General features: G+C 43.0%; 1 protein-coding gene across 1 annotated transcript; it reads left to right on the top strand.

Moving 5' to 3' along the window:
* The first annotated feature begins 3,954 nt into the window (after positions 1 to 3,954).
* LOC128626545 (membrane-spanning 4-domains subfamily A member 8-like) lies at positions 3,955 to 21,109 on the top strand. The gene is given in 8 exon segments (XM_053659263.1): positions 3,955 to 4,009; positions 10,276 to 10,498; positions 12,320 to 12,342; positions 12,344 to 12,428; positions 15,623 to 15,682; positions 16,762 to 16,878; positions 20,379 to 20,492; positions 20,663 to 21,109. Coding segments are annotated over 7 exon segments (723 nt in total). The 5' UTR covers positions 3,955 to 4,009; positions 10,276 to 10,279; the 3' UTR covers positions 20,768 to 21,109.
* The last annotated feature ends 294 nt before the right edge of the window (positions 21,110 to 21,403 follow it).

Here is a 21,403-nt window from a genome sequence, read left to right as displayed (position 1 = left end):
CAAGTGAAGAAGACTAAATAGAAAGAAAAGAAATTAAAAAATACTAATAAAATAAAAGATGTAAGAATAATAAAAAATAATAATACAAATATGCAATAACTTGCAAGTTCTCCATAGCAGCAAAGTGAAATTTGTCTCACTGTCCTCAAGTTTGGGATTCCCCCTCTTTGGGTTCAACTCTGGTCTTTTCACAGTTCCAGGGGTTTTTTTGTCTCACTTGTAGGAATTTTTGTAAAAAAGGAAGGAAGAAGAGATTAAAAGGGGAAGAAAGGAAGAAAGAATAAGACAAGAAAGAAGGAAAGAGAGGAAGAAGGAGTTAGAAAATATTTTTTTTAATTACTTAAAAAAAAAAGCCTCCTGCTGGCTTCAAACGGGCCAAGCCAGTTTTGCTGGTCTTCCTGGCTGCAGCAGGCTGAGGGGGGATTGGTTTTGCTTTTCTCCCTTCCTGATCAGCACTTCGTCAGCCTCCAGCCCAGTTCACCAGCAGCCTCCAGTCCCTCCGGTTCCAGTGCACACTCTTCCCAGGGCTACAGGAGTGTGCACAGGGCCTCGGTGCCTGCCACGCCACCTCGGGGATGCTGCAGGGTTGGGTGGGGAGGAGGCTGGAGTAGCCGCTGCAGAATTCCCCAAACAGCCACCGAGTGCCTCTTTTTTCACTTTTTCTTTTTGAGAAATCTCTCCTGCTGAAGCCTGCCGCTCCATACAAGGGCTTCTTACACACAGCCCAATTCTCCAACCAGACAGGGGACTATCCGGGTCAGGGCTCATCATGGCCCAACTCTCAACTCTCCCCAGCCAGCGTCCACAGACTCCGTGGGTGCTCACAGCCCCTGTGTGTTTGCCACTTAGTCCTTATTCCTCTCCCTACAACTTCAAGCAACCAGGTCTCTCCCGGTGCTGCTCAAACCTTGTTTGGCCAGGGAGGGAGTCATTGACCGACTTCCTCCCAAGAACCCTGTGGCAGACCCTGCAGGCACCAGGCCTGGGGCTGCAGCCGCCCTGGTCCCCACAATGAACCCAGGGACCTTGTTGTCCTGAAGCACTCTCCTTGCCATCTTTTTTTCAATGTCCTTTACAATCTTTGGTCTCCTATCTTCATATATGCTGGGGTACTGTTGGCTGTTCACTCTGTTCCTCAGTAGATAGGCTAGGTGTTTCACCCATGTGCAGCTGGAAATAGATTCCACTCCCATCTGCTGTGCCACCATCTTAAGAATCCCTCTGGCAGTTGCTGTTTTTTTTTTTAAACTAAGGCAGTAGGTATCTTATTTTGGATTTCCTCAAAAACAGACACTGACCTATGAATTTGGACACTGTGAGAGAATAAGAAACTGATACATGAGAGAAGAAAGACTATAAAGTATGTGTTCCTGAATGGGCTCCTATTTCTCTGCTGAGGTGTCTGTTATCTTACACACAGCTGTGCACAACACCCCTGAATGCCAAGTTCATTTCTATGAAATCCCACCAAATACTACTCTTTCTCCTGCACACAAATAGCAGTAAATGCTTACCCAATTGAGTTGCATTTAATTGTTTTCTTGCCAATTACAAAAAGGAAATGTGGGTGAGAAATCTCAAGTTTACACAGCTGGTTAGCTCCGCTATCATTGGAAGGAGGTTTTTTTTTTTTTCTGATCTTTCTAAACACACCTCCCATGAATACACAGTAGGGTGAGCCCAGGGTGCTTATTCTTCAGGAAAAACAAGTTGCCCACAACAAAGCACTGGGGAAAAGTAGCAAGGGAGACTGAGCTGCAGGCTGAACTATGTGAGTATACTTGATCTGATGGGTCCTTTGGTTAAATCAGGGATGCTGGTATGATTTTTCTGAAAAATGAGGTTTATAATAATGTCACAGGATGGGGAGTGGACACAGACTGGGTGTGCCTCAGGCCAGCTATAGTGTGTATTTTCTTGACCCTGTATAGGAAAGATTTCATATAACAGGTCAAACAGATTTTGAGAGTACATTCATTAACCCTGAGGACAGTGAAACAAATGAAAGATTTAGGGTGAGAGAAGCAGCAACAGAGAACCTAGGTGAGGCTCTGCTTTGACTCCCTAGAAATGTTATAGAAAAGAAGTGAGCCACACTGGGCTGTGTGAACTCACTGAGAGGTAAAAGTCACAGTGACAGAAGTGAGCCAAGGCAGGGTTGATGTTAGCTCATTGGAAAGTCAGACAAAAGGGGGGCCTTGGGGACAGGCTCAGGGTATAAGCCAAGGATGAGCTGCTGCTACCTGGTGCTTCTCTAGTTGCAAGTCTCCTGGGGACCCTTAGAGTTTAGGAGGAAGAAAGTGGAAAGGCCATGCTAGAGAAGGACCGTGGGCATCCTCTAGAGTGAACTTCCACTGGTATTTTTTGTCTTGAGGGTTTTTATCTCTCTTCTGCAGGTGACAATCTTAGGGGAGGTTTTCAGCAGTATATTTTTAACATTCTGATGCATGAAAATGAGCATATAGGGGAGTTTGGGATTATTCTTTGATCTATTTTACTGGTTTACTTATGTTGGATCTCTCTGGCTCTAATCAGGTGGCTTTTTAAAACACATTTTATTGATTATGCTTTACAATTGTCCCATTTTTTTCTCCCCTTTGTTCCCCTTTGCCCTGTACCTCCCTCCTACCAGCATTCCCCCATCTTAATTCATGTCCAGGGGCCATATATATAAGTTCTTTGGCTTCTGCATTTCCCATACTATTTTTAACCTCCCCCTGTCTATTTTCTACCTACTATTCATGCTTCTTATTTCCTGTACCTTTTCCCCAAATCTCCCCCTTCCTCCTTGCCCACAAACCTCCATGTGATCTCCATTTCTGTGAATCTGTTCCTGTTTTAGTTTTTTGCTTAGTTCATTTTCTTTTTTTTTTTTAGGTTTAGTTGTTGACAGTTGTGAGTTTGTTGTCATTATACTGTTCATAGTTTTTGTCTTTGTTTTTTTTTTAGATAAGTCTCTTTAACATTTGATACAATAAGGGTTTGGTGATAATGAACACCTTTAACTTGTTGACCTTATCTAGGAAGCCTTTTATCTGCCCAGCCGTTCTAAATGAAAGCTTTGCTGGATAGAGTAATCTTGGATGTAGGTCCTTGCCTTTCATGACTTCAAGAACTTCTTTCCAGCCCCTTCTTGCCTGCAGGGTTTCTTTGGAGAAATCAGCTTATAGTCTTATGGGCACTCCTTTCTACATAACTGTCTCCCTTTCTCTTGCTGTTTTAAAGAGTCTCTCATTATCTTTAATCTTGGGTAATGTAATTCTGATGTGCCTTGGTGTGTGCCTCCTTGGGTCCAACTTCTTTGGGACTCTGAGCTTCCTGGACTTGCTAGAAGTCTATTTCTTTTGCCAGATTAGGGAAGTTCTCCTTCATTATGTTTTTAAATAAGTTTTTGATTTCTTGTTCTTCCTCTTCTCCTGGCACCCCTATGATTCAGATGTTGGAATTTTTCAAGTTGTCCCAGAGGTTCCTAAGCCTCTCTTCATTTTTTTGAATTCTTGTTTTTTCATTCTGTTCTGGTTGAATGTTTATTTCTTCTTTCTGGTCCAAACCATTGATGTGAGTTCCTATTTCCTTCCTGTTACTGATGGTTCCTGTTCATTTCCCTTTATTTCACTCTCCAGAGTCTTCACTTTTTCCTCTATTATGCAAGCATACTCAACCACTTCTGTGAGCATCACGATCACCAGTGTTTCAAATTCTGCATCTGATACATTGGCTTTTTCTTTATTGCTTACTTGTGTTTTTATCTGGAGCTTTGATCTGTTCTTTTATTTGGACCATATTTTTTTTTGTCTCAGTGCACCTGTTACTTAGCAAAGGGGTGGAGCCTTAGGTATTTGCCAGGGCAGGGCAATTCACATCCATGCTTCGTGGCTCTGTATGTGGGGGAGGGGTCACAGAGGGAACTATGCCACTTGTTCCATTCTCAGCCTTCAGTCATTTCTACTTTCAGTCACTTCCTCTGCTACCTACAAGCAAAGTGGGCTCTTCTGGTGCTGATTCCCAGGTGGGTGGTTTTGTGTACATTCTAGGACCCTGTGGGTCTCTCCAAGAAACTCTCTTGTGGGGCTGGGAGTTTCTCCCACTGCCACACCATCCACAGGTCTTTTCAGTCAGAGGTTTTGAGGATTTATTTCCCCATGCTGGACCCTGGGTTGCATAGTCTGTCTCACTCCCCAGTTGTTCCTTCGAGTTTATTTGCATGCAAAGGTGAGACAGCCTGCTCTGCCAGCGACCAAACTGCAGGCCCTGGGCCTCCAGCTGCCGCCTTGCCATGAGTACTTTCCACCCCCACTGCCCATCTCTGCACCTCATACCTGCCTGGATGAATGTTTTTTGAACTCTATGGTCTTCAGATTTCCACACAGTTCGATATTCTGGCAGTTCTAGTTATTTTTTGTTTTTAAATTCATTGTTGTCCTTCTTTTGGTTGTGAGAGGAGGCAAAGTGTATCTACCTATGTCTCAATTTTGGCCAGTAATCAGTTTTTTGTTATTTGTTGCCCTTACTTCCACCATCTTAGGGTTTGGCTGGCAAAGATGCCATTAACAGGGTTTCTGTCCTCTATCTCTCACCAGGTTGATTTAAGCTATTTACTCGTGGGTCAAAGAGGAGAGGTATATACCATTTGTTCTCCAGTGAGGTTAGGGAGATGAGGTTTTGTGAGTCACTAGCTGGTTGTACATTGGTCAAGTAGTTTGGCCTTAATTATCTCATCTCAGTTTTCCCATCCACAGCATTAGAAATTTTTCTAACTTCTTACTATTCTGCCTTATTTCTTCTTCAGACTCTTCCATTTATGAAGTCTTGGCAGGGTGTTGAGATAGAAGGGCATGTCTTCAGTAACGGCTTTCTGCTGACAAGGGCTGTTGTCCCTGCCTATGTAGGGTAGAGATGCCTCTCCCTGCCTGCTGTAAGGGAGATGAGGAAATGGGATCTGAGTCCAGAACACAGAGGCCATTGGCTGATTCTTCTAAAGTAGGGATATGCAGGAATCCCCACAGAGTCATTGCCTTCACATGGAATTGAGGTATTTAAGAGGTAACAATTTTGACAAGAAGGTTAAAAAGGCATGGCCCAAAGTTGAGGAGGAGATCTATACCTAGGGAATCAAGGGTGAGTAAAAAAAAAAAGGTAATAGCCTCCCAGATTAAGCTTGCAAAAGGGGTCTCCCCTTTCCAAAGTCATGAGCTGATGTGGCTTGGTTATAGATTTTTTAATATAGTTTCTTCCACTTGACGTGAAGAGTTAATGCAGCAGGTTTTCTTTATGACTGCACACATACCTCCTATGCTAGTGAGTAGCCAAGGGTTACTTTGTTATCTAGTACAACATTAGCAACAGAATCTAGAGACTGCTGTACGTTTTGGAGGCCATGGCTAGTACTTTTGTTTGGCTAGCTATAATGTGTGTTAAATTTTTAATGTGTCTTTATTGTTGTTCAAGTAGAGTTCTCTCCATCTTCCTCCCCAAATACCCCCCAGCCCCACCCATTTCTATTTCCCACCCTTGAACATACCCTCTTTGGCTTTGTGTAAGTATCCTTTATACATGTTCCTTGATGGCCCTTCCTCTATTTTCCTCTATTATTCCTCTCCCTCTCCCCTCTGATTACTCTCATTTTGTTCTTTATTTCAATATTTCTAGTTATATCTTGCTTGCTTCTTTGTTTTGTTGATTACATTCCACTTATAAGTGAGATCATATGGTATTTGTCTTTCAACACCTGGCTTATTTCACTTAGCACAATGCTCTCTACATCCATCCATGCTGTCCCAACAGGTAGGAGTTCCTTCTTTCTTTCTGCTGCATGGTATTCCATTATGTAAATGTACCACAGTATTTTGATCCGTTCATTTACTGATGGGAACTTAGGTTGCTTTCAGCACTTAGCTATTATAAATAATGCTGCTATGAACATTGGGGTGCATAGGGTTTTTTGAGTTGGTCTGTTGGGACTCTTAGGGTAGAATTCCAGCAGTGGAATTGCCAGGTCAAAAGGCAATTCCATTTCTAGTGTTCTGAGGAAATTCCATAGTGCTTTCCCCAGTGGCTGCACCAGTCTGCATTCCCATCAAGAGTATACTAGGGTTCCCTTTTCTCCACAACCTCACCAGCATTTGTTGTTTGTTGATTTGTTTATGATGGCCATTCTGACCAGTATGGAGTGGTATCTCATTGTGTTTTTAATTTGCATCTCTCTGATGGCTAGTGATGCTGAGCATCCTTTCATATGTCTCTGGGTCCTTTGTGTGTTCTCTTTGGAGGAATGTCTGTTCAGGTTCTTTCACCATTTCTTTTTTTATTATTATTTTATTTAGTTATTTTTCAAGTACAGTTTTTTTGTCTATTTTTCCCATCACAGCCTCCCCCGCCCCTTGCTCCCCACCTCCCTCCCATTTCCACCCCCCTTAGTTATTTGGGTTGTTTGTCTTCCTGGAGTGGAGTTGTGAGGGTTCTTTATATATTTTGGAGATCAAACCCTTCTCCAAGGTATAATTAAAAATATATTTTCCCATAGGATTGGTTTCCTTTTCATTTTTCTGATGTTTTCCTTAGCTGTGCAGAAGCTTTTTATTTTAATGAAGTCCCATTTGTTTATTCTTTCCTTTATGTCTGTTGCTCTAGGGGACATATCAGTGAAAATATTGCTGCATGAAATATCTGAGACTTTTCTGCCTATGTTTTCCTCTAGAATTTTTATGGCATCATGACTTATATTTAAGCCTTTTATCCATCTTGAGTTTATTTTTGTGTATAGTGTAAGTAGGTGGTAGAGTTTCTTTTTTTTTTTCTGTCCAGATCTCCCAATGCCATTTGTTCAGCAGGCTATTTCTACTCCTTTGTATGCTTCTTCCTCTTGTTTCAAATATTAATTGACCATAGAAACTTGGGTTTATTTTTGAACTCTCTATTTTGTTCCGTTGACCTATATGTCTGTTCTTATGCCTGTACCAGACTCTTTTGATTATGATGGCCTTGTAACATATTTGATGTCAGGCATTGTGATCACTCCTACTTTGTTCTTCTTTTTCTAAATTGCTGCAGCTATTTGGGGTCATCTATAGTTCCAAATAAATTTTTGTAGTGTTTGTTCTATATCTGTGAAATATGTCATTGGTATTTTAATAAGGATTAAACTGAATCTATAGATTGCTTTGGGTAGTATGAACATTTTGATGCTGTTAATTCTTCCAATCCAAGAACATGGTATATGCTTCCATTTGTTTGTGTCTTTCTTAATTTCTTTCTTCAGTGTTGTGCAGTTTTCTGACTACAGGTCTTTTATCTCTGTGGTTTGGTTTATTGCTAAGTACTTTATTTCTCTTGTTGTTTTATCAAATGGGATTCTTTCCTGATTTCTGTTTCTGATACTTCATTGTTGGTGTAAAAAAGTGCCTTTGATTTTTGAATATTGGCTTTGTAATCCCCAGCAGGTGTTTTCTATGCAGTCATGGAAAGGGTTCCTCCTTTCAGGAGGCATTCCCTTGGTCCTGTGTGGTTTTATGTGCTCTGAATACTTGGTAAATGAGTTTCCACTTAATATTATTTTTTTTCTCAGTAATAACAGCAGCTGTTCTTAAGGTCATTTTGAGAATTAGTTTTCCAGACATCTAATTTGACCCCGTAGTCTAGTGGACACTAGTGTGTCAGACAAAAGGTACAAAAATGATGGTCAGAAAACAGTATTTGGAAATATCAAAGTCAGGACAGAACCATCTAGTTCAAGTTCAGTGACACATTCGTTAGATGTACCACAATGACAGCAGGGTTCTGTAAGGGTCTTGCATGAGAGCCTTAATATCAACTGGTTATTAGTCTGATTAATGACCAGGGTGTGGTTGGTAGAAGAAAAGCCATAGGGAACTGGAGAGAGGTTTATTTAAAAAGGACTAGCTTTTTAAAAATTTCTGAGGAACCCTAATGGCAGAGCTAGATATAAGTTGAAAGTTGTAGGTTGACCCTGAGGCAGGAGTGCTCTTCGGATTGGTTGTTAATGGCAGAGCCAGCAATTAAGAAGTTGATTTTCAGCAACAATAATATTGGAAAAGTTTACCAGTATATTAGTCCCCACAGTATTCATAGGAGTCTTTAGTACAGTGCAGATATGAGAGCAGGAAGGATAAACATTTTTAGTTAAAATCTGAATAATTTGAGTGCAGTTTACAGAAAATGTTCTTTCCTGGGTTAAGAGGCTGGGTATACTAACAGGATAGTAGAAAGCATGTCAAAATATATGAAAGACCATTATATTATGGTCTTTCTATTATGTTATTTACTTGTACCAGGTCTTGTTTCCTGAAGAGGACCTTGAGGTCTCTGATGGGTTCACAAGAATGGGTCTCAGATTGTGGTTCCTGTGTGGACTCACAAGAAACAGGTTTAATTTGAGATAAATGAACCCAACTGGCTGATTTTATGAGCTTGCTAAAGACAGAGTGCTAGCAGGCCTTGATGTGGACCCTTCCACTTGGGTTGTTGCTGGGACTCAGGATGGTGGTCCCTCCAGGTTTTTCAATGGGCCGTGTCCCCCGGTTTAACCTGTTTGTGTTGGGACTCTTTATTGAGGGCAGGTGGAATTTTGTTTCCATACTCTTGTAATGCCTTTTGTGCCTGTCCTGCATTGATGATGTAGGATAACAACTGGATGTTATCTATTAGGAGATCAGAACTGAGAAAACACATGCCATTAGGTGGATTCAGAGGGTCTTACTTGCAATTTTTTCTTTAGGTGCACCTCTCATTTTTATGACACCTAAGGGTACCACTGACATCCAGGGAAAGAGTTTAATCAAGTGCCTGCCCCCTGAGAAGATAGGGGACTTGCCCCAAAGCCCGTCTATACATCTCTGTGCAGGCAGGGGTTTTATTGGGAGGGAAAACAGAGCAAAGAAAACAGGGGAGGGGGCTGTGAACATGCAGGACATCTTGTAAGCCTCAGTGTGGGTCCTTGTGGTCAGCATCCTTGAATTGGCCATCTGGTTTCTTATTAGCTGAATTCCTGGGGTCCTGAAGTCAGGCCGCTGCTGAGGTTTACACAGGAACTGAAACTGCTGGTTCCTGTAAAGTGTACTTAATAAAAATCTTTAACACATAAGCTCTAGTTTTGAGAGAAAAAAATCAGGTTACAGTAACAAACTGGGTTTATCAGAGTTGTATCAGGTTTTTAATTCCTGTTACAATATCTATGTAGCCTTCCCACCACCATGAGGCACTGAAGTCCCTTGATTTCTAACACTGTGTGTACTTGATGGGGTGTTGAACCTCTGATGGTGCCCTAGGGTAAGCTTATTGGCCTCTCTCACTAAAAGAGCAGTGGCTGCTAAAGCTTGTAAACAATCTCAGGGGGAGGGAGTGGGGAACTGGATAAAAGAGGGCAAGGAGATTAGCCAAAGAACACATATGCATAGCCCATAGACAGAGGCACCAGTGTGGTGAAGGCCAAGGAAGGGCGTGGCAGGAGCTGGGTGGACAGATGAGCAAATGAGGGGGGCAAAATGGGGAGCATCTGTAATAGTGTCAAGAATAAAAAAAACTAGAAAACAGACAAACAAATGCACAATCTATATCCCAAGACTTATGATGGAATCCTTAATTTATCTACTTAGCTTTTGATGAATTTTTTTCTTCTATTAAAATGTATAATGTCCTCTTATAGTTAAACTGCAGGATCTAGTCCACTCATCTTTCTCCCTCTGGGATGTAATAGACAACTTATGGCCCAACAGTACATGGGAGATAAATTTTCTATAAAATGAAAATGATTCTTACAACATGTAATGTTTCTCCAAGGAGCTGGGTTGAAACATAGACATCAAATCTCTGTAACCATCTACTAAATACTGTATTTCACTTGAGAATATTAAAATATGTTATTTTATAAATTATGTGCTATGTTATTTTTGAAAAAAAATTAATGAAACAGAGCCACCAGCCAGCTGCTAGAGGATTTAATTGTTCTGAGAAGTAAGTTACTGGCCTTACAGTCAGTTCTAATATATGGGTGAGAACTCCAAGTGCCATTTCCTATTTTTCTGCTACTATAGGGTAAATGGTTTTTCTAAATTAGGCATGGCTAAGGAGGGTGTACTCCTTAGTTTGACTTTTAACTCTCTGAAGGCATGTTGACATTCAGGGGTCCTGTCTACAGGCCCTTTGTTGTCTCCCTTTAAAGGACTGCAGTGCTCAACTGAGTTAATGAAGACAAAGTTCTTTGTCAATGTAAACATCATGGCACATGTGAAGGATGGTTCAATTGCATTTATTTTTTAGCAGCATGAATTCAATGACTTCAGCAGAACCCATGGCCAATACTGCGTTTATGGCAGCACCCCACAATGCACATTCTGCAATCCCGGGAAGCACGACTCAGGTGACCCTGTATCCACACAACCAGCCCCAAGTCAACCTAAGTCCTGGGAACCAACCTGGCTTGCAGACACCTGAGAGTGCACCACCAGCCCAGAGAATCTTCAAAGAGGGCAAAACCTTAGGGGTAAGTGAGAAGTCACACCACAGGCTGGGGACCACATTGCTGGAGTCAGGGGAGAGAGAACGGTTGGAAATACACAAACGGAAAATCCTGCAAGTGGAGCTGGAGCTGACCCAGCCTTGCCAAGCTCAGGTGTATTAGGAAGCTCAGCAGTGGAGCATCACCAGGACCTCAGTGTGATGCCTCATATTTTCTAGGTTAGGGATTTTAGAGAAGAGAAAGAAAAGCAACAAAGAAGCAGAAAATTAAAAGGGTTTTCCTGTTCCCCTGAATCCATGTTGATCGTGTGGTCTCTGGAAGACAGAGGGTGCAGCAAGCCACAAGGGGGAGTCCAAAGCCCATGTGCTTGAGTGCAATCTTTGCCCAATGGCAACAATGTAAGAGCTCACTCTGATTCTCCCCCTAAAAGGCTGTCCTAAGACAGGCGGAGCCCGTTTCACTATTTACTTAAATAATGATGTGCATGGTTTCTGGTCCAGCCTGCCCTGTTTCAGTTTCTAGCTTCACCCTCATATACTGCTCCTGGGAATGTCAACCAATACAACCCATTTGAAGGGCCATCTATACCTGCCAAATTTCAAAATACCCAGCAGTTCCATTTCTGACATTTATTCCTGTAGATATCCCTGTGAACATAAAAAATATGGCATGCATGAGGTTCTTTGTTGCAGACATAGCTTTTGATAGAAAAAGAATGGGAAAAACCTAAATACCCTTCACTATAATATTGGTTAAATCAATATATTGTACATTCAAAAAGTCAAATGTTGTGGAGATACTAAAAAAAAAGCTCCTTGCATAAAAAGATGGACATACCTCCAAGCTATATCATTAATAAAAAAAAATTAGAGGCAGACATTGCATATAATTTACCACCATCTCTGTAAATGTATGAAAATAATATATTTGTATTCACTGCCATTTTTATAGTATATACACATATACATATATGTACTTATACCATTTCAGCAGGAATTTATAGTAGTTTCCTAAAACTGCTGCTACAAATGGAATGGCTTAGAAAAACAGAAATTTACTGCCTCACAGTCTGGGGACCAGAAGCTTGTAATCACGTTCTCTATGGGGCCGTGCTCCCTCTGAAGACTCAAGGGGAAGACCTTCCCTGGCCAGTCTCCAAAATTCCAGTGTTCTTGGCCTAAGGCAGCATAACTCCCACCTTGGCATTCTCCTGTGTGCTTGTGTGTCTCTTCACATGGCATTCCTTTAAAAGGGTAGCAGTCCTAGAGGATCAGGAGCTACCCTGTTCCAGCACACCTCATATTACCTAACTATGTTTGAAGCAATGCTATGTCTAAGTGAGGTCTCATTCTGAGGCGCTGGAGACTAGAACTTCACTATATTAATTTGATCAGGGAGAGGTGGGCAAAATTCCAACAACACAATGTCCCAGATACTGTTTTGCGATATTCAAAACAATATCCAAAAATATTGGATATCCCAATATCCAATGGGATGAGAAGAGACACTTATCTACAAAGGTGTGCATCACAGTGCTGTGTATAGTATGAAAACATAGAAACAATCTGACCTGCCCAGTATCTCTGTGCCACCTGTTCCAGAGCCATTTTGAATTATCAGTGCAGGTGTCTGAAAAGTTAATGGAAGGTTATGCACCAAAATGTAAGTAGTTGTTATCTTTCTGGAGAGAAATTATGGGTAGTTTTCATTTCATTTTTACATTTTTCATATTACTTTTTTGACCAACAAAAAGTGCATTAAAATACAAAGGAGGCCAGGGAGGGTGGTTGGCAGGAAAGAATCCACCACAGAAACAAAGGTCTCAGTTTGTGGTTCCCCTGACAGGCCCTCCAGATCCTGATTGGGCTGCCTTGGCAGCATCCTGGGGACCATGTCCCCGAAGACTCTACCTGTCTCATTTGTTGGAGGCTATCCCTTCTGGGGTGGTATCTCGGTAAGTAATGAGAGTCACCCTGCAAGTGAGTTCCTGAAACTGCCAACACACTCAGGGCCACCTTGTCAAGCTGTGTGCTTTGCTGCAGGACCTTTCCAGCCAAGAGAGCATGTGGGCTGTGAACCCAGCTCAGGTCTTGTTCACTAAGAACATTAGTCTGCTTCACAGCCAGAACCAATACCACAGACTGGGAGGCTCCACAGCAGACATTTATTATCTCACAGTTCTGGAGGCTAGAAGTCCTAGATTGAGGTGTCAGCAGGGTAGTTTCTTCTGATGCCTCTCTCCTTGGCTTGTAAAGGGTCATCTTCCTCCCTGTGTCTTCACATGGTCTGTGTGGCTATGCTCAAGTGTGTCTTCTTGTAAAAACAGGAGTCAGATTAGATCCTGGCCATGTGACCTCATTTAATGTTCATCAACTCTTTAAAGGTCTGACCTTCAAATACAGGTGCTCCTCAGTTATGATGGGGTTATGTCCCAATAAATTTGTCATCAATTAAGGACATCCTAAGTCAAAAATGCATCAGTACTGCCCTACAAACTGTGGGCTGTTCATCCTTGTGATCATTCTCCTGACAGGGAGCTGTGCTCGCTGCCACTGCCCAGCATCATGAAAGACTATCTCACCACATTCTGCTCACCCAGGAAAAGATGGGTACTCAGAATGTAAAGAACAGTTTCTACTGAAGGCATATCACTTTCACATCATTGTAAAGTCAACAATATCATAAGTCCAACCATTGTGCATCTGGAACCATCTATACAGTGACATTCTGGGGTGTGGGGGTTCAAAAGATGACTTTTGATGGCATGTAATTCAGCTCAAAATTCTAAATGACAGCCCTTCAAGGCTCCATGGACCCAGACTGGGCACCTTTCCTCATTAGCCCACCTCAGAAGTCAGGAAACCTTCTTCTGGATCATCAGCCCAGAGGTGACATCTTTCCTGATTCACACAAACAACGACATATTGGGAATTTTACTGAAGTGTTGATCAGTGCAGGCCCACAGCCTGAGCTCCAGGAGAAAACATTTCCACCACTTGTTGAGAATGGATGCCCAGCCACAGAAGAGTCATTAATAAAAAGGGACTCAACCTGGAGTCGACAGGTGGCCTCAGAGTCCCACTTTTGAAAATATATTTTGTACATTACATGGTTATCTGTTTCTTGAAAGGTCCATAGTTTTCATCATACTTTCAGGGTAATCACTAACCCTTAAAAGGTGAAGAACCTCAGGTCCTTTCCCTTCTCCAGGGTCTTGACTTTATAATTCGCTTACAATCTCCTCAGTGTCCTCCCTCCTGCACACACACAGCCACTCACAGTCCCTCCATCTCCTCCCTCCCACCACCCATCTCCTTTACCTCCCTGCTGTAACACAGTCTGTCTCCTCAATCACACTTATCTGTGTGAGTCACTTATTTGTGACTCAATGAAACTTTTCTCACAAATAGCACAACTCCAGACTGACCTGGGCAGCAGGCAAGTCACCTTCTTTCATAAAAAAGCCTGGAGTCATTTGTCACCCTCCTGCACATACAGCATCTGTAAAACAGCAGGACTTATGTTGTTGTGAGCACTTTGTCTGGTGCTGGCTCTCTCTTTTCCCCATTCATTTCTCACCTCTGAGGCTGAAGTCCCCTCTCAGTTCTACACAGACCCAGAGTGGGAACTCAGCCCAGATGCCTCCACAAGAACCTGTATCTGCATAGCAGACTGAGTGGGGCTTGAGGTCAGGGAGAAGATAGCACACAGCCACAGAGTATTTGCTATTGAACATTACAGTCTGTCATATCTCATATTCTTAAGGGCCTCAGTATCTCAGATGACTTGGTGGCCATCTCTACTTCCACCAGGCTGCTGCTGAGAACCCATCAGCCCTCATGACACCCCCTTTCCCTTGTTCTGCTAGGAGTTTTCTTTGTTGCCTTCTTGGGTCCAAGCCTATCTTTCTATTTCCTCAAGATCATTAATGTCTTCCTACAAACCGAGACCTATCTCCTTGGCTTCCTCAAAGGGACCAGCAGGAACATCACAAGTCCAGCCTTCTGTTTCCTTCATTCCCCATCAAGTCTCCACAAACACGGAAATGTAAGATTGAGCTTTACTATTCACTTACAGGAAAATTGGCATTCCTGTTAGAAGGCCAGGCAGCCATAGCAAGTTTTCATTGTGAACACCCATTCCCCTTACATGGCTCATGCATCTACTCTGAAGGGGAAGGAGTGTAGGATGAGGGTTAAGATCATGAGATCTGGAGTCAACTACCTGGATTTGATTCCCATATCTGCTACTTGCTGGATGGTGTCAGATGGGTTACTTGAAATCTCCAAGCCTCAGCCCACCCTTCTATAAAATGGAAATAGTAATAGTGCTTGATGGGCCATTGTGCAACTAAATAAGGCAAGGTTGGAAGCACTTCATGTAGGACTCAGCAAACCTTTCATTAAACACTAGCCAATGTCCTCTCAGACCATTAGTGACAGCAGAGCAACCCATCAGCCACTGTGCCTGCAGAGCATGAGTGCTGAAGTACCTGCACACAACGTACCCCACCGGTCTCATTTTTGATGTTCAGCACCATAGAGATGCAATATACTTCTCAGTAACCAAAAGTAACTCATCAAATTATAGACAGACAATGACAGATGTTGGGGAAACCATTCCCTCTCCCAACAAGAGCCCCCAGACCTGGCTGAATTTTGAGGAAGACCAAGAGTCGTGCATGAGGAGAAATAAAAGATAAGGAAAGAAGAAACTTTCTGAGTGTCTACTATGTACACTCAGATATACAGGGCAAGGGCGAGATATAACAAATGCCAGACTCAAGAGACAAATTATCTCATGACAATGACACTTAGGAGGTAGACATACAGTTTTTCTCATTTTGTAAATAAGAAAATTACCACTTAGAGAAACTGGTAACTTGACTAACATCACGTGAATTCATGCTGGAATTTCAAACTAGCTCTGCTATATCCTAGAATGTATAGGTATCCCACTTCACTGCCCTGTCATCTGGTGCAAAAGAGTTCATTCATTCACTCCTTCATTTTTCCCCGTGTTGAGCTAGAGGACCCAGCACAGGAACCTAGCATGTGTGAGAGAATGATGTGTGTGACAACAATCCCTGGAGCCTGAAGGGGGGGACCAGACCACTGACTCCTCTCTAAACTCCCTCTTTTGTGCCAGTTCATCATTTCAGGATCCCTCTCAGTGGCATCAGAGGAGCAGCCAAATTATCCTTGCCTGGTAAGTCACATCCTGAGACAGGCTCTCCCAGCTGTGGACCTATATCAGGGACACACAACAAAGGAAAGAAGCTAACACACACTCCCTCCTCCATCCATGCACCTACTTATAACCAGACACAGGGCACCAACATGCATGCTCACTCATATTCACATACAGGACCCCACCAACCTGGCCAACTCACCAGTGGGAAAGAGTCTAGAAGATTTGGAGGAAGGAAGGGAAATACAGACATCTTTGCTGAGGTGTCAGGGTGTGGAGACACAGAGAGTAACTCTCCAAAGAGAATCTTACAGGAGGAGGCAAAAAGCTTCCTGGGGCACATGGACTCCCCTCCAGCAGAGCAGGGCACTGAGACTGCCTGCAGTGCACAGAGCCAACCTCCAGACACTTTTACAGGGAAGCCAGGGCAGGCTCAGGCAGCAGCTTCCCTGGAATCCAACCAACCAAGCTCTGTCAATCAACATGGACAAGGCCTTGTGGTCCCCTAGCAATGGACCAAGAAAGTTCCTTTGTTTCTCTCACAGCAGCTTATCTAGGGCAAGGGGCCCCAGGGTGTCCAGGTCCCACACCACATAAGATCGATTTGAAAATCTCCAAAAGGAAGCTCATTTTTGGCCTTGCATTTCTACCCTTGGCCCACATTTGCGAAGCCTCAGAACCTGTCACATGTCAAGATTCTGGGGCTGAATCTTCTGCATATCTCCCAAGGGATAAGTGGCTCAGTGTTTTTCAAATGTTATCTTTGGGGTACTTTATGGAGTACCCCATTAAAAAACTTTATGGAGATTGTTAGGTACATTTAGGACAAAAAAAATCTCTAGTAGTCCTATCTCTGGGAAATAAATAATTTTCATTAAAGGCTCTGAGAAGTTTTGCACATCAAACCTGCTTAACTTTGTTTGATTCAGGTTTTCTCAGTTTCCATTTACCCACAAACTTTTTTGCACAGAACACCTCTTCACTTGCTGCAGAACTAGGGTTCCTGGAATTGACATTAAGAAACACTTACTGAGACTCTGTTCATCTCAGCTACAATTGTTTTCCTCTCCCACCCTGACCCTCTGTGTCTTCTTCAGCTGAAGGGCAGCTTGGGCGTGAACATCCTCAGTGCGATCTTTTCTGTGGTGGGAATCTGTCTCTTTGTCGCAGATATCTGTATCAACCCACTTTATCTCAACCCCAGTTTGGAATTGGTGAGTATTTCTCTTGCTCAATGCTCCCCTGGGTCCAGCTCAGCTGTGTTTAGAAAATCTCTGGAAAGGCACTGACCACCAAGCCTCTTCACCAGGCACTACAGCAAACAGAGGTGCTGCCAGAATCAGAAAAGAGTCTAAAGTTCCTAACCTGGAGTTTTATTCCTGTGTTACTCTAAGCATGTGACTTTTCTTAGTATTAGTTTCTATGTTTATAAAGCAGCACCTACCTTCAGACACTGTAGGGAGAATTAAATACAGTTCTACACATAACACTCAGGTACCCACCAACCTGCATCTCTACCCACAGGGTCACCTTCTTGCCCATTACTACGGACAAAGTTGTCCACAAAGATCTTCTATACAGAGCTAGAGAGTGAATATTTAAGGCATTGCTGGCCATCTGGTCTCTTCTGTAGCAACTACTCAAGCCTGTGTGAAAACAGACGTAGAAAATGCATAAATGAATGAGTCGTCTCAGGTTCTAGGCCAGTGCTATCCAACAGAAATATAATGTAAGCAATGTATGTGATGGTAAATTATCAAGTTCTCAACTATAAAATGAAAAAAAGGAACAGGTGAAGTTAATTTTAATAACATTGATTTAACCCAATGGATCCAAAAATCTCATTTCTATATGTAATATGCGTAAAAAATTATTAATTCAATATATTGTATTTTGGGGACCACGTCTTTGAACCCCAGTGTGTGTTTTGCATTTACATCACATCTCAAGTCCTCAGGGGACTCTTGGCTACTGGATTAGAAAGTGCAGCTACCAATGAGTCCCATGAAACTCAATGACTCTCCCTGCACTACAGCCCTGTCCTCCCTGCCTACTCAAGACTATCACTGCTAGTGCTTCTCCCCTCTCCCTTGTCTCCCCCCGCTTCTACATCCATTTCCCACCTTTGCTAGAGCTTTTCCTCAGCATCTACACACCCTTCTCTTTCCTTCATCTTCAAAAACAAATTACCTTTCAGTTACTACAGTTACCACCCTATGTATGTCTGTGTCCAAGTATGTATGTCTGCAGAAAAAAATCCTTAAAAGAATTGTCTGCCTCCCTGTCTCCAATTCTCTTTTCTTATAACCTTTCTTGAACCAACTCTAACCATATGTTCAGCCTCACTTCTCCACAAGCCTCCTCTGCTCAAAGTCCCCAATCATTCCTCCTCTTTGGAGACCTCCAGGCCCTCCAGTGGCTTCCAGGCCCTCCAGCTGGTGTTCCTCCACCCAGAGAACTGTCGTTCTCTTCTGTCTCTCTGCTGTTACTTCTCTTTTCCAGTTCCTCTGGCTCAGTCCTCAGTCTTCTTCTGTTTCTCTCCCTACTCACAGACTTGCCGATCTCATGCTGTCTGGTGACCTGAAACACTTTCTCTATGACAATGACTCCCCACACCTGTCTCCCAGACTTCAGTCTCTTGAATTCAGTTGTTCCCTCACCAGACAATCTTGAAATTAACATACCCAATTCTGATCTCCAGATTTTTCATCCCAAACCTTCTCTCAGGTGTCCTTTTCCCCATTAGTGGCAACTGCATCCTTCCATTCACTCAGGGCAAAACCTTGGTGAAATCTTCAACTCTGTTTCTGCTGCACCTGCCAGCCAATGTCTCGGGCAGTCCTGTGGCTTTCACCATTGCAATGCATCCATGTGGAGCTGTCACCAACCGGCTTCTAATCTCAGTCCTGCCAATAATTGTTCTTGGAAACAGAACTACCCCAACGGGCACCCCCCACCCCACCTCTGGCCTCAGTCCCCCCATCTGAACAAGGGTGGCTGGACTTCATCACAGCTTTGCAAATGATGAGCCAAGTGATGGGGAGCTCCAAGGGTTCAACAAGCGTGAATGAAGACTCACCAGATAATAACTATCACTTAAACTACTCAAGGAACCCTTCTCCCTTGTGAAACATTTCTTTTTATTTTTTATTTTTTAATTACAGTTGACGTTCAACATTATATTAGTTTCAGATGCACAGCATAGTGATTAGACATTTGTACACCTTATGAGGTGACCACCCAATCAGTCCTGTACTTGTTTGACACCACACATAGTTATTACAATATTACTGACTATATTCCCTATGCTGTATTTTAATTTTCCTCTTTCTGACTATTTTCAAAACCACAGATTTGTACTTTTCATTCTCTTCACTGTTTTCACCCATCCCCCAACCCTTCTCCCATTAGAAACTTTTATTTATAAAGAATTTGGTTGTTAAAAACACATTTTAAAAGGACCAGCATCATTTGTGAAGACCTCTCCTCCCTAAGCTTCTGTGATTCCTGGACTAAGACATCATCACCCTGCATTTCCCTTTGCCTGGACACCCCGTCCTACATCCCTGTCTCTAAATCCTGTCCTCAGCAGGGATCTCTGTCTCCTCAGTGCCCCAGGCAATCTGTTGACTCTTTTGTAGCTCTTATCATGTCTGAGGTGAATTCTAATCTGTATCTGTATTGTCTTTTGTCTCATCAGATTGTGCATCTCAGGATCCTTTCTTAGCTACTTGTACCAAATCATGTTTAATAAATGCTTGCTGAATTTAGACAGAAGAGAAGGACAGGGCTAAGAAAGTTCTCTCCAAAATGGACAGATTCTCTGAGCAGCTAGCTGTCATGCATGCCATTTTTTAAATCATTGTCAAAAAATATTTGCTTGTTACCTACCACGTGTCAGGCACATTCACTTCTGTATTTATTCTCTCCTATAATTGGGATCTAAATGATTATTGGGATTATTCATTCCTTGTTCTTTAAGGAATAAAGTGGATTCAATCCTAACTCTCTCCCCACATACAAAAACAAACCCCATTTTCCTGAGTATTTTTGGAGAAGAGTAGGGAAGGGCTTAGATGTCTCCTGGTTTTCAGGTGAACACTCGGGTTCAGCTTGGGGGTCTTTGAACTGACTTTTTCCCTAAAATCAAGACAGCCTCAATTATTTCACTCCACAAAATGCCTCTGTCAGAAGCCAGGAAGGTTGTTTCACTGGCTCACTTTCTCTAAAGGTTCAGAGGGATGGTGGAGATTTATATCAGAGCCCAAGCAACTACTGAAGACTGAAGATCAAACATCCCTCACGTACCACATGCCTTTGTCTGCAGGCTCCACCTCCCGTCCTGTTGCTTGGTCCTGTCTTTCTCCTCTAACCCTCTCACTTTCCTCCCCTCTGCTTGTCCATGCTCCCAAATTTCTATGTGCTTCCTACACAGAACAGTTTCACTCTCTCACTGTCTGACCTCAGACCCCATCTTAGGTCTCATCCCCTGTGCCTGAAACAAGGTACCAAGGTGTTGCCCTAAACATGACCATTCTTTCCCGAGGAACACCCATAGTGTTTGCCCCTCACCAAAACCTGTTGATACATTTTCTCCATGACACAAAGACAAAGTTAGGGGACTTCCTCAAAGCCATAGCCACAGTCTATTGTAAAGACGTACTTTGAGACAGGCCTCAGACTCCCAGGGCAATACTAATAACCTCCCATTTAGGTACAACTCCAGACCACTGGCAAAGCTACTTCTGGCGTGCTGCTCGTCTTCAGCCTCCTGGAGCTCTGCATTGCCTCCACGTGTGCCCACTTTGGCTGCCAACTGGTGTCCTACGTGAGTCCAAAGATCCTCAGTGGGTGGAAAGATGCCCCAAAGAGGGTGGAGACCAGAGGGATCTTCAGGCTTCCCCTTCCTGCCCAGGAACATTGGAGTGCGGTAATGTGTAAAGGCATCCTTGCATGCCTAGTTCTCACCAGAGCACCTCCCGTGCCTGTGTTTTCCAGGACACCGTGGTCTACCAAACTGTCTACGTGTCAAACCAAGTGCCCAACCCAGAACCAGTGAACTCGCCACCATCATATTCCAGTGAGATGCAGCACTCCAAATAGGCCAAAGGCTCTGGAAGCATCTTCCCTTTTTGCGCTATTAACACTTAGCTTTTTCTTTCTCTTACAAACTAAGCAACATGTCTGTCCAACTGCATGCACCCTAGACTCCATTCACTTCAGCCTGGTAAATTGTCTGCACCTCTATTAAACAGGAGACAGGAATTGCAAGTGGATTTTAGCAAAAGGGTCCTCCCTAGGGTAGCCATGTGTGTGGACATCATGTGCATGTATTTCATGTGCTTTTCTGTGTGGGCTTAGGAGTTAGATGAATAAATGTCTAAACAGCCCAGGCTTCATTCTTCCAATCATTCACTCATTGAATAAATATGCACCAAGACTTGATACATTTAAGTCTCTTTCATGGCAGGGGAATGGTGAACAAGGGTGAACACATCAAGTCCTTGATTTCAAGGAACTTCTGCCTCCAAGGGAGAACAGCATGCAAGCAACTTTCTCTAATATGAGACAGAATGTGGGGGTGTATAGAGAAAACAGGGAGGGAAACGATTTATTCTGGCGGTGATGGGGATAGAAGAGAACAAGCCTGGTTGAGGAATCACTGTTTGCGGGGCCTTAAAGGAAAGAGTGTGCAGTTTATTTTCTTGTTTTTTGTTGGTGGTGGGTTTTGATGCAATA

The sequence above is a fragment of the Artibeus jamaicensis genome, unplaced genomic scaffold (assembly GCF_021234435.1).
Source record: "Artibeus jamaicensis isolate MK-2021 breed Jamaican fruit bat unplaced genomic scaffold, CSHL_Jam_final scaffold_614, whole genome shotgun sequence".
Lineage (NCBI taxonomy): Eukaryota > Metazoa > Chordata > Mammalia > Chiroptera > Phyllostomidae > Artibeus > Artibeus jamaicensis.
The sequence above is the reverse complement of the archived record's forward strand: the minus strand, read 5'-3'. Positions and strand labels throughout refer to the sequence as shown.